At 42.2% G+C, this 13,673-nt stretch overlaps 1 protein-coding gene across 2 annotated transcripts in view; it reads left to right on the top strand.

Annotated features, from left to right (window-relative positions):
* Positions 1-13,673, top strand: part of wdfy2 (WD repeat and FYVE domain containing 2) — a 65,863-nt gene that overhangs the window by 35,658 nt on the left and 16,532 nt on the right. The window contains exons 5-8 of one of the 2 annotated variants that reach the window (XM_038802586.1): positions 504-654; positions 767-879; positions 3,089-3,215; positions 3,326-3,431. In XM_038802586.1, the coding sequence (XP_038658514.1) occupies positions 504-654; positions 767-879; positions 3,089-3,215; positions 3,326-3,431 (497 nt within the window). The remainder of the gene's footprint in view (positions 1-503; positions 655-766; positions 880-3,088; positions 3,216-3,325; positions 3,432-13,673) is intronic. The other variant, XM_038802587.1, reaches the window with a different exon arrangement.

Raw genomic sequence — 13,673 nt, 5'->3', positions numbered from 1 at the left:
CCTTGAACCTGTAACTGTTTTCATTCTTTATGCTCAGTGGCAGTGACTTGGCTAACTTTTTAGATATAAATTTAAGAGTACATGTGTTTATTCTTGTGTCCAGCTTAAAGAAGAATAACCACATGCTTGTGAGCTGTTATCAGGCATTGCTTTTGTAATCTCTATCTTGGCCTGATATTTCAGTCTTGTGTAGGAGACTTTAATGAGACTTGGAAGGGAGGTTTGTGTTGAAACTTAACAGTAGAACTGGTCATTAGTACATTTTGTGCCTAGCTATTTTTATGCCATTTGAAAGTGGGGCAGTGACTTTGAAATAGTGCATTCACTTTAAACGGTTCCCATGAATGTAGCAATGTCAGTAGGCAGGCTGAAAAGCTACCGAGAAGCATTGATAGCTCTAATTTATGGTGCCACTACCATTTGTCACTTTAATATATTTTGCTTTATGCTAACGTGAAATTCATGAGCTTCAGAGAACCGACATGATTTGTTCCTTTTTTCAGCTCATCAGAACCGAGTGACAATGGTCCTATTTATCTTGGAGATGGAGTGGGTGCTGAGCACGGGGCAGGACAAAAGCTTTACGTGGCACTGTTCAGAGAGTGGCCGAAGATTAGGTAGTCACAGAACCTCTGCTTGGGCCTCGTGTCTGCAGTATCCTAAACATAATAGTTAATGTGCTATCTTGTGTATAGTGTAACTTGTTGCATTTTAATTAAATTAAGACTGCTTTGCACTCATGCTTTTCCATAACCGCAGTTCTCAGATTTGACATTGAAACACGGCATGCTTTTGTGGGGGATTATTCTGGGCAGGTGACGATTTTGAAGCTTGAACAAGACAATTGCTCTGTAGTTACGACATTTAAAGGACACAGTGGTAAGCTAACCAGACCTTGTCCAGTGAGAGTTCATGTTTGTTTCCTTGTCTCAGTCAAATAATCTTTGCACAATTCCCTACTTCTGCTCATTGCTTCAACGATGTTTCCTTCATTGCTAACGTGCAAGTGTGTTTAACATCTGGAAGTTGCTTTAGATTATTTCTAGCTAACGGTCTAGTCACATTCCAGTCATTGGTAAAATGTGTTGCTGACGGGAAACACAACAGCAGCTGTTGGCACTGAAATGGGAGAACGTTGAACAAGACGGCACAATAGCCCAGTGGTTAGCACTGCTGTCTCAGTGCCAGGGACCCGGGTTCAATTCTGGCCTTGGGTGACTACGGAGTTTGCATGTTCTCCCCGTATCTGCGTGGGATTTCTCCAGGCTCCCATTTCCTCCACAGTACCAAGATGTGCAGGTTAGGTGGATTGGTCATGCTAAATTGCCACTTAATGTTCAAAGATATGCAGGTTAGGTGGGGTTACAGCAATAGAGCAAAGGAGTGGGCGTGGGTGGGGTGCTCTTTGAGGGTCGGTGCAGACTCAATGGGCTGAATGGACTTCTGCACTGCAGGGATTCTAAGAAAATACTCGGCAATTGAAACTAAATGATAGCTTGCCAGTGAATGGTTCCAGGCAGCAGTCCAATCTCTGATCCTTATCATAGTTAAAAACCTTTGGAGCTTCGCTCTGATCAGTGGGAAGAGGAGAGAGCTTGTGTCTCTGAAGTAGAATACTGCAATGTAAGCAATCCCGTACCGTCTATAGAAATTTACTTGCACTGACAGAGCTGGACGGAACTTGCAAATGTGCTAGGTTGAGATGGAGAAACATTTTGTGATATATATAAAGACTTGAGTAATGGGATGAAGTTCAAAGAGGAAGGAAAGCCAAGTGTGTTATGTACTGCTTCATCTAGCTGACTGTACAAACATCTTCCACATAGTTAGTTCCTTTTTATGGAGACTTTACATTTCCAGGGTGACGGGTCATTGTAGGGCAATGGTACACAGGGCTGAATTGAACTCCTTTCCCTTGCCATCCATACAAGTCAAATTATTTCTGATTAAGTCATTGGAGCCAATCAAGGAAACACCTACAATGTATACAGCCTGAATGAGTATGTGAAGAAAGCCAAAATAATTGCGAATGCTAATTGAAGCAGTGCATGTCGTGTGTGTTTCTTGTGATAAACAATTAGAATGTTCTTTTATAGGTATTCCAGGCATGTCTCCTGATTTGTGTATATTGTTTGTTTGTGAAGGTTGGAAAGAGAATTTATCAATAGATGGGGTGAAATGCTCATTGTCTATAAACAGGTTATGTACTTTCCACTGTTCAAAATGAGGTAATTAATTAATTTAGTTAATTTAGCTTCATTTCTCTTCAGGAAAAATGTAAATGAATGGATGTAACCTGTATTTATTTTTATATTTTTTTTATAAATGTAGAGTACCCAATTCATTTTTTCCAATTTAGGGGCAATTTAGCGTGGCCAATCCACGTACCCTGTACATCTTTGGGTTGTGGGGGCGAGACCCACGCAAACACGGGGAGAATGTGCAAACTCCACACGGGCAGTGACCCAGAGCTGGGATCGAACCTGGGACCTCGGCGTGTGAGGCAGCAGTGCTAACTACTGTGCCACCGTGTTGTCTGTAACCTGTATTTATGACAAGAAGAGAACTCTTTCTGCATGTAGCTTTAGGACTGAGTTTAAATCCAACCCAGACAGGGGCGATGAAAGTCTCCTCAGCCCTATTTAATAGGAGTCTACAGTCCAACATTTCCGAAATCTTTCATTTCACCCAGAGGGGTTTTAGCACAGCTGACCCGAGAAGAGGAAAACATTCTCACTGATGTAAGGATGCTCTTCTAAGGTTGGGATTAAGCTTTGATTTGCATCCTACACCTGCCCAGGGAGCGGGTTTGCTGTAACTGCCAATGAAAAATGTGCCATTCTTTAGTACTGGCATATTTCATGATCAGCGCAAAATGCTAATGTAAGATCCAAAACAAATGGTGGCAGATACGTTTGACCAGGAGTAAAGCAAGGTAGAAAGTACCTCTGTGAATTAATTTCTAGCACAAAGAAAAAATTGAATTAACTTGCTCGATGCCAAATGTCATATGTTTGTCTTTCGACTGCCTTTTATTACGTTCATCAAAGAGCAATTAACTGGATCAAAGAAAATCTCTGTCTTTCAGGCAGCATCACCGCACTTTGCTGGGACCCAGTTCAACGAACACTATTCTCAGGCAGCTCTGATCATTCCATTATTATGTGGGATATAGGAGGCAGAAAGGGAACTGCTATTGAATTACAAGGCCACAAGTGAGTGTTCAGCATTTATATTGATTTGCACGTACACTTGCTTTTCTGACCAGCACATGAATGCAATTGTGCTGCTTTAGCTAACTATTTGTTCTGTTTCTGTCATACAGTGACAAAGTTCAATCCCTTTGTTATGCACATCATACTCGACAGCTGATCTCTTGTGGTGCAGATGGTGGGATTGTTGTGTGGAACATGGATGTAAAGAGGCAAGAGGTCAGCATGCAATTTCATTCAGTCCATGAAAATTTGAACACCAGGCAAATTGAATCCAGTTCATGTCTAATAATTCACGTACTTTTGACAAGTTTTTGAAAGTTCCATCGTGAACTACACTAGCATCAGTGCAAGGTAGAAAATGTTCTGGATTTTGAAACCACTCCATTTGTAATAGTTCAGTTCTGCACTTAACATGTTTGTTAACATAAGGTGCATTGCAGCACTGTTGCTTCACAGCGCCAAGGTCCCAGGTTCAACTCCCAGCTTGGGTCACTGTCTGTGCAGAGTCTGCACGTTCTCTCCATGTCTGTGTGGGTTTCCTCCTGGTGCTCCAGTTTCCTCCCACAAGTCCCGAAAGACGTGCTGTTAGGTGACTTGGACATTCTGAATTCTCTCTCTGTGTACCTGAACAGGCGCCGGAATGGGGCGATGAGGGGCTTTTCACAGTAACTTCATTGCAGTTTTAATGTAAAGATTATTATTTACTGTTGGGAGGCAAGTAGTGTTTCATGGCTTTTCAGCAAAACGTGTACAAAATGTCAATTTGTAGCTTTGTACTGCAGGAATGGTGAGAGGCAAGCAGACTGGGAATTCTGATCTATGGTCAGCCACCAGACATCTCAAAGTGCTTAACTGTATAGACAAGGGAGTAGATTATAAAGTGCAGTCACTGTTCTAATGTGACAGCCAGTATACGTATAGCAAACTACCATGAACAGATTATCTGTTTTTTGTGATATTGATTGACGGAAACATTTTGGCCAGGACATTGGGGTTTGCTCTTCTTCGAAATAGTGCCACGGGATCTTTTACATCACCCTGAACAGACAGAGGGACCTTGGTTTAAAGTCTCATCTGAAGGACGGCACCACCAAAAGAGCAACTCTTCCCTCAGTGTCAGCCTTGATTTTTGTGCTCAAGTCCTGGAATGGGACTTGAACCAGAACCTTGTGATTTAGAGGCAATTGTGTTTAGCAGCTGAGCCACAGATGGCACATATGAAATGTAGAGATGGGTGAGATGCTGGGAAAAGCGGTTGGACATTGTTCTGTCCCAGTGGACCAAATCCTGAGGTGAATTGGTGCCTTAGAAAAAGTTGGAGAGGTGATGAAACCTCATGAAATTTGGGTTCTGTTTTCTCAAATATAACGCAAGGAAGGAGCCCATTGGTGAGATTATTAAATTGTTTACAGACGACCTTCCCTACCTGCCAGAGATTAGGGTTGCTTTGACTCCAGTGTGGTTCTGAGGGAGTGTTGCTTTGTTGGAAGCGCTGTTTTTGAGATGAGAGTTTTAAAAAATAAATTTAGAGTACCCAATTACTTTTTTTCCAATTAAGGGACAATTTAGCGTGGCCAATCCACCTAACCTGCACATCCTTGGGTTGTGGGGGCGAGACCCACGCAGACACTGGAAGAAAGTGCAAACTCCACACAGACACTGACGCAGATTTTCAGAAGAAAGTTAAACCAAGGCGCCATCAAATTGTTCAGGTGGATGTAAAATATCCCATGGCGCTATTTTGAAGAAGAGCAAGGGAAGCTGCCCCTGGTGCCCCTGACCAATATTTATCCCTCAATCAACATCACTAAAAAAGGTGCCTCACGAGCTGTGAAGCCCTTGAGATATCCAGTGGTCGGGAAAAATAATATATAAATGCAAGTTTTTAAAAATCTGGCTATGGGCACTGCTGGCAGACATTTACTTCCTATCCTTCGTTTCCTGCAGTTTGATGAAGCTGGGTGACTTACTCGGGGTCACTTCAGAAGGCAGCCAAGAATCAGGCTTGTTGGTATTAGGCTGGAGTTGCACATAGGTGAGACCAAGTAAGAACATCAGGTCCAAATATGTGCCGGTTAGGCAGATTAGTCATGCTAAATTGTCCCTTAGGGTGGGGTGGGGTTGCAGGAATAGGGTGGTGCATTGGGCAGAGGTGGGGGTGGTCTTTTAAAGGGTCAGTGCAGACTTGATGGGCCGAATGGTGTCTTTGTGCACTGTAGAGATTCTATGATTCTTTTCCTATATGGCATTCATAGAGCACACGAGGAGATCATTCTGTCCATGACCCAGTTCACCAGAAGAACAATTCAGGGGGCCGCATGGTGGCACAGTGGTTAGCTTTGCTGCCTCATGGCGCCATGGTCCCAGGTTTGATCCCGGCTTTGGGTCACTGTCCGTGTGGAGTTTGCACATTCTCCCCGTGTTTGCGTGTGTTTCACCCCCACAACCCAAAGATGTGCAGGCTAGGTTAATTGGTCACGTTAAATTGCCCCTTAATTGGAAAAAAAGGATTGGGTACTCTAAATTTAAAAAACAAAATAATTAAATAAAAAGAACAATTCAGCTTGTCAACTCCCTGCTCTTTTTCCTATATTCCTGTATTTTTTTTTCTTTTTCAAGAATAATCCAATACCCTTTTGAAAGCTACTAATGAGCCTGTGTCCACCACACTGCCAGTCAGAGCATTTCAAATCAGGAATCATCTTGGCCTTAATCATCTTCATGCCGCTGTGCTCCCTGATTATTGACCCTTCAGCCATTGAAATAGTTGCTCTTTATTTTCTCTACCCAATCCTTTGCGATTTAAAATACTTTTATCAAATCTGCTCTAAGCCTTCTCTGTTTGACGGTAAAGACTTATCAAATCATTTTAATTTATCATCCCTGTTACGATTCCAGCTCATGGTACTACTGGAAAAGTCAGATCCCAGGGTGATAGATCCTAACTTTTATATTTGTTTAGAAATTAGGACAGTTGCTGAGCAGTCACAGAGACTACTGGTGTAGTTTTAGCGAAAGAATAAAACATTTATTCAACAAGAAAAGATGAACTATAATACACCACCCCTTCACCATTAAACCGTTGCAGATGTATAGAGACTCATCAGGATAACGCAAGTTACAAAATGTATCATATTCTAATGTTCTCAGTAAGTGCACAGTCCATTTAAACCAATGGGTAAACACCCCACATTCAAAAACCAAGTGACACATGCCACACAAACAACTTCTGCGGATTTCTCATCAATTCCCCCCAGACCGTTGTCATATTGTGAGCCAACTTGTTTCACTGGATCTCTCTTTTGCACGTGGATTTCCAATCTTCGTTCTCAAAGAACACTCCCTGCAATCTTCTCCAACTGATGCTTTCTCTTGATGTCTTCACCAAAGATCCACTTCCAGGGTTTCAACCTCTCCTTGTGGTGTTATCTCCCCTGACATGCCACCTTCCACACAATCTCTCAGATACACAGCTCTGCCAGCAGAGCACTGCTGCTTTGCAGGATTGTAGTAAAGAGTCACCAACCTTTGGGTCTCCTTGGACCTCCGGCTTCTCGCATCTTTATATTGTTTTACATCTTCCTGCAGATTTGTCTTTTTGGAATCCTCCTCTGCTCCTCACTCTTAACTTCACTGACAGGATCCATTCCTGTCCTTCCCCTTTGACTAAAAGGTCTTTCTGGAACTTCCTTTTTTTCCTTGCCCTGGATTTGGGACCTTTTCTGTTCTTTTGTTTGGGGCCTGCTCTCTGCAATATCTCTTCATGTCCTGCATTGCTCCCTGCACCTCAGAGCAGAATCACCAACTGAATCTCAAACTGCTTTGTCTTCCCCTGTGGCCTCTGTTCCTGGACAGCAGCCCAGTTTTTATAACCTGCGTTTGCTTTAGAGTCCTACAACCTCATTAAAATGCAGGCAACTTTGAAAGTGAAACTAAAATTGTAGTTTCCTCAGCACACCATTGCAGAAATATAAACTAAGCTGAAACCTAAAGCCATATCTTATTCCTAACTCCACAAATAGAAATATAACAATACTATTTCTATTTTTTAACACCTCTTAAAAACCTTGTAGTCGGTCTCCACTGTATTCTCTCCAAAGCCTTCATGCCCTTGATACAGTGTGGTGACCAAAATTGGGCGCACTACTCCATATGAGACTGAACCAGTGTTTTGTAAAGGTATAGCACAACTTCCCTTGCCCTTTCGCTCTATACCTCTTTATAAAGCCCAGAATCTATTCTTTCTGAACAGCTTTGTTGACCAGTCGTGTCAGTTCCAAAGATTTGTGCACAAGTTACCCAAGTCTCTCACTTCTTCGTGCACCCCCTTTACTTGTACTATGCTCCTTTTTCCTATCACAATGTATCGATTTACACTTTTCTGAAAATAATTTCATCCACCGTTCTGCTTTCGTCTTCTTGTAGCCGATTACAACCCTCATTATTTTCCAAATATCTACATGTTTTCTGTCATCTGTAAATTTCAAAATTGCACCTTGTATCCCCAAGTCTGACTAAAACAAATATTCGGTCTCTGCACTTAACCATGGAAAAAACCACTACATACCTCTCTGATCCAAATAACTTCCATTGGGCTGGAGGACTTTGAGGAATTGTATGAGTTTCCCAAGGGAAATGGTTTTAGGTACCTGCATGTTTACGAATTTGTGAGGCGGGAGATGCCGTTCTTCCGAGGGCTGCCGCAAGATGAGCTGTTATCGGAGGACAAAATAGGGGAGGGGAAGTTGTCAGATATTTATGAAAAACTGATGGAGAGGGAGGGAGCTCGGGTGGGGATATTAAACGTAAATAGGAGGAGGAGCTGGGAGGTGAGCTTGGCGCCGGGATGTGGGCGGATGTCTTGCGGAGGGTGAACGCGTCCTTATCATGTGAGAGGTTAAGCCTCATCCAGTTTAAAGCGGTTCATAGGGCCCCCAGTGGTGAGGGTGAGCAGTTTTTTGTGGGGGTGGAGGATGGGGGGTTGGGGGTGGGGGCTGAGGAGACGGATTTTGTTGGGTTGGCCGGACTCGGAACCGCCAAAAGCTGGGGTGTGGGTGAGCAACCTGGCAGAATTCCTGAGGTTGGAGAAGGTTCAGTTCACTTTGCGGGGTTCGGGAGAGGGTTTCGACCAGAGGGGTTCAGCGATTTCTTCAAGGAGAATTGAGGGGCCAGCAAAGGGGTTAAAATAGGGAAGGCAGGACGTGGTGGGATGTTTGTGTCAGGGGGATTGGAGCGTTGAGGTTGTTTATTGGGTTGATGTGGTGTTCTGATGTTCTGCATATACTTGTTAAAATAAAATATATTTTTTAAAGATTGCCATTTGCCATAACTGTTTTCTATCGCTCAACCAATTTTGTATCATCCTGCTAGGCTTCAATTTTAGTAGCAAGCCTATGCGTGATACTTTATCAAACACCTTTTGAAAGTACAGATGCAGAACATCGATTTCCCTGCCTTCATCCATCATTAAATAACTCAATCATGTTAGTCAAGTATGATTTTCCCTTGATAAATGTGTGCTGGCTCTCATTAGCCATACATGTCACATGGTTGTTAATTTTGTCCTGAGTTTTTGTTTCTAAGAGCTTGCCTGCCAGCAACGTTAAATTGACTGGCCTCTACTTGCATATTATAGAATCATATGTGCCAGCACTCTGCAAGACCAACTCCGCTCTCGGGTTGCTTAACTGTCCTTTTTTGGATCAAGGGTGTGACATTTGTGGTCGTTCAGTTCTTTGGCATCACCCCTGTTTCTGAGGAGAATTGCAGCCAGCACTGCCATAAATTCTACTCTTACTTCCCTCAACAATACAGGATACAGTCCACCTGAAACATGTGTCTTATCCACTTTACATACTGTCAACATTTCTCATACCTTGCCTTCACTAATATCTAACTCCTCAGTCTCCTGGTACCCTGCAGCTTATCACAGCTTTGGCAAATTCTCTTTGCTTGGTGTAAATACTGATGCAATGTACTCATTTAATACCTCACCTATGTTTTCTGCCTCCATCACTATATCTCTGTTTTGGTTCCTGATCCGTCTCACCACTCATTTGGCAACCGGTTTAATGTTAATGTGCTTATAGAAGACATGTTACATTATCAGCAATTTATTCTCTTCCTGCCTCTTGATCTCCCATTTTTTCACTCGTATACCTTTTTTTTAAAAAAGTAAGGTTAATGGGGGGGGGGGGGGGGGTTGTTGGGTTACGGGTATAGGGTGGATACGTGGGTTTGAGTAGGGTGATCATGGCTTGGCACAACATTGAGGGCCGAAGGGCCTGTTCTGTGCTGTACTGTTCTATGTTCTATATCCAACCTGATTCATCCCTTCTGTTATCAGCTGACGTCTATCATATGCCCCTTTTTCTGCTTCATCTGACTCTAACGCTTTTGCCATCCGAGAAGCTATAGCTTTTGTTAGCCACTCATTCCCTCTTGTGGAAATGTACCTAGACAACATTTCTTCTTTAAAGGCCAACCTTCACTTCGTTACATTTCTGCTTGCCAGTCTTTGGCTGAAATTTACCTGGGCCAGTTCCCTCTTCAGTTTGCTAAAATTAGCCCCTTTCCATAACAAATCTAAACTTTATGATATTATTCCCACTTGACCCAAATCATTCCTAAGACATGCTCCAAAAATGTCTCTCTCTTGTTTGGCAAAAATCATACTGATCATTAAATTCTCCTGTACATACGGAAAGTCCTCATCTTCACCTTTTATTACCCGTTCAGTAGTGGAGCAGTTAGTCTCCCATTGTCACACAACTTTGCTGCTCCTGCATCTGTTTCCCACTATTTGGTGGCCGAAAAATATATGAAGTAGCATAATAGCTCTCTGTCACTAACTAACCTCAACTAAATAGATTATCTCTTAGACCCCTCAAGGACATTCTATTTAGTGAACTAGTTGAGTGATGACAATTTAATAATTTCTTGGCCACTTTTTATGAAACAAACTTTTTATTTTGAGTTTCCTTTTTAAACTGAATTCAAATGTGCCACATTGAGATTTGAATGTCCATCGTCTGGATTATGTGTTACAGACATGCAAATGAACATACGAATTAGGACCAGGAGTAGGCGACTTAGCCTCTCAAGCCTGCTCCCCCATTCATTAAGATCATGGCTGATCTGATTGTAACCTCAACCCCACATTCCTACCCACTCCCAATAACCTTTCACCCCCTTGTTAATCAAGAATCTATCTAGCTCTGCCTTAAAAATATTCAAAGACTTTGCTACCACTGCCTTTTGAGGAAGAAGGTTCCTGAGACACTCAATCCTTTGAGAAAAAAAGGAAAGATGTAAATGCATTAGAAACAGTTCATAGAAGGTTTACTCTAGAAACAAAATTCTCCTAATCTCTGCCTTAAATGAGCGACTCATTATTTTAAAAATATTGACTCCTAGTTCTAGATCCTCCAACAAGAGGAAACATCTTGCCCACAGTGACTCTGTCAATGCCCCCCAGGATGTTAAAGATTTTGACTAAGTCACCTCTTACTCGTCTAAACTTTCGTGATTACAAACCTAACCTCTCCAACCTTTCCTCATAAGACAACCTGCCCATTTCTGATATTAGTCAAGTATATCTTCTATGAACTGTTTCTAATGCATTTACATCTTTCCATAAATAAGGAGACCAATGCTGTACACAATACTCCCATGTGTGGTCTCGCCAATGTCCTGCACAACTGGAGCATAACGTCCCAACTTTTGTAATCCAACACAAAATACAACATTCGATGAACTTTCCAGATTACTTGCTGTACCTGTATACTCGTCTTTTGTGATTCATGCGATAGAACACCCTCTGCATTTCAGAGCTCTGAAATCTCTCACCATTTAGATAATGGGATTTTTTATTTGTCTTGCCAAAATGGAAAATTTAACATTTTCCCACATTTTACTCCCATTTGCCAGTTGCTAAAATCATACAAACACTCGACTGCCCTGAAGTTTTGGCTCTTGTTAACCTGTATCTACATTCTCCTACCTTGTGTTTCAAACAAAATTGCGACTCTACCTGTGCGGATTTCTCAATAGTTGGATCTGTTTATCAGACACTGCTGACCCCGAGAAAAAGGATTGAAGATGTTATTTAATCAAATCAACATTGTCATGGGCGGCACGGTGGTGCAGTGGTTAGCACTGCTGCCTCACGGCGCTGAGGACCCAGGTTTGATCCTGGCCCCGGGTAACTGTCCGTGTGGAGTTTGCACATTCTCCCCGTGTCTGCGTGGGTCTCACCCCCACAACGTAAAGATGTGCAGGCTAGGTGGATTGGCCACAGTAAATTGCCCCTTAATTGTGAAAAGAAGAATTAGGTACTCTAAATTTCTTTTGAAAAAATTCAAATCAACATTGCCATGCTATTTATAGAATCTACTTCCATCATGTAGCATTTTGAAGACTAGATTGTTTGCTTAATACAGTTCCGTTCAAGATATTAATTATTAACCTGAAAGACTACACCACCTTATCAGTGAGACTTGATGATGATGTGTTCCTGCTGCAGAATAGTTGAATAAGGGCCTGTTCTTGCACTGTCTATTGCTGCATTCATAATCTCTGGAACACCACCAGATGGGAATACAGGCGCTCCTCCACCTCCCCACCAGATTAAAGAGCATAGAATATTGGAACTTGAGTCATCCAGGCTACTTTTGCAGCTTCCAACAGCAAGCTCAATATTGGCAGGCAGTTTTTTGAGAATATTGCTTTTTTTTTTCCTTTTGGACCGTTATGAAAATGGACTGAAAAATAAATAAAGCTTAATATTATGTGTGCGCGGGAAGGGTGAAATAATCAATGCAGCTCTCCCATATATCTTTCCAATCAGTTTATAATTCCAAGTCATTCAGATTCACTTGCCCACTACATTAGTTTACAAAGTACCTATTTTTTGAACAATGAGGTAAATCTGATTATCGTTACAGGTTGCACTTCTCCCAATCTGCGGTCAACTAATGGGCCACGGTGTTTGTATGGAACGGCAGTATTTACCGTGTTTGCCTTCCTCTGCCCCCATTGGTTGTATTCCGAGTCAGGCCTATGGTAAACTTGAATTGATCTTTGAAAGCGTACGGCACAATTTTATCTGCTGCTGTAATTAGATCGTTTTCCTCTGCCAACAAGCAAACAAGGCCATAAAATCACTAGGGAGTAACAAGCTGTTCAAAAAAACTACTGACGATTTACTGATTTAAAAGAAAACAAAAATATTAAAAAAACAAAGTGTATCCGGGAAGTGTTGAGGGGAGAAGTACCAGTTAAAAATCCGCGCGTGAAACTCTTGAGAATGGATATTCAGTACCTGGAATATATAGTTTTATCAGAGTAACAGTTTTTCCCGTTGAACTAGACCTTTGCTAACTATAAATAGCAAATGGACTAATGTGCTATGAGCACACATGCTGAAAAAATGAGCCATGTGATGTCATTAGCTTTTTGCTTTTGTTATGAACTCGGCTGATATTATTGGACAAGTCCAATCCCAGGATGGAATCTGACTTGATGGATCTTTTTTTATAAACATGTAGGGTTTTTAAACCCATTGAACAGGTTCACAGGAGTCTTGTTGACATTTTAGCAAAAAGATCAAATATTTCTTAAATTATATTAAGTATTTAAAATGAAACGGTTGGAAAGATTTCGACATAGACACCAAGAAGAAATTATTCCAACTCGCTCTATCCCTTTTGTAGAATAGAACAGAATCCCTGCAGTGCAGGAGGAGGCCGTTCGGCCCATTGAGCCTGCTCTGATCCTCTCAAAGAGCACCTTACCTGGACCCAATCCCCTGCCCTTGCCCCGCAACCCTGTAACGCCACTTAACCGTTGGACACCAGGGAGAATTTAGCATGGTCAATCCACCTAACCTGCGCATCTTTGGACTGTGGGAGGAAACTGGAACACTAGGAGGAAGCCCACACAGACACTGGGAAAACGTGCAAACTCCACACAGTCACCTAAGATTAGAATTTACCCTGGTCCCTGGCGCTTGAGGCAGCCGTGTTAACAACTGTGCCACCGTGCCGCCCAGTACTGCCTTTGCAGACAGGGATAGGGCGGGGAGTGGGCCTAGGTAGGGTGCACTTTTGAAGAGTCAGTGCTGGCGTGAAGGGCCAAATGGCCTCCTTTGCACTGTAGCGATTCTATTCCATAAGACTCAATACTCCAGTGAAGAGGTACCACAATTCCCACACTAAGGGGAGAACTGGTTCTGATGCAACTGAACCTTTGCTAACTTTAGCTGTAACACCGATTTAAGGTTTTCCTCCTTTTAATTCTCAATGTTGGGTAATTACTTCATAGCCATATGATTTTCTACATTTATTTCTACATTCCATTTATCTGTTAACTCTCATGGTTTAGTCCAGGCCAAGGATTTCAAATAATTTATTGTTAGATCTTCTGTTCCCAGAAAAGTCTTTGCAACAGTCAAAGCTA

This window comes from Scyliorhinus canicula, chromosome 7, assembly GCF_902713615.1.
Source record: "Scyliorhinus canicula chromosome 7, sScyCan1.1, whole genome shotgun sequence".
NCBI classification, from domain to species: domain Eukaryota; kingdom Metazoa; phylum Chordata; class Chondrichthyes; order Carcharhiniformes; family Scyliorhinidae; genus Scyliorhinus; species Scyliorhinus canicula.
Note: the sequence above shows the minus strand (reverse complement) of the source record. Positions and strands in the feature narration are given on the sequence as shown.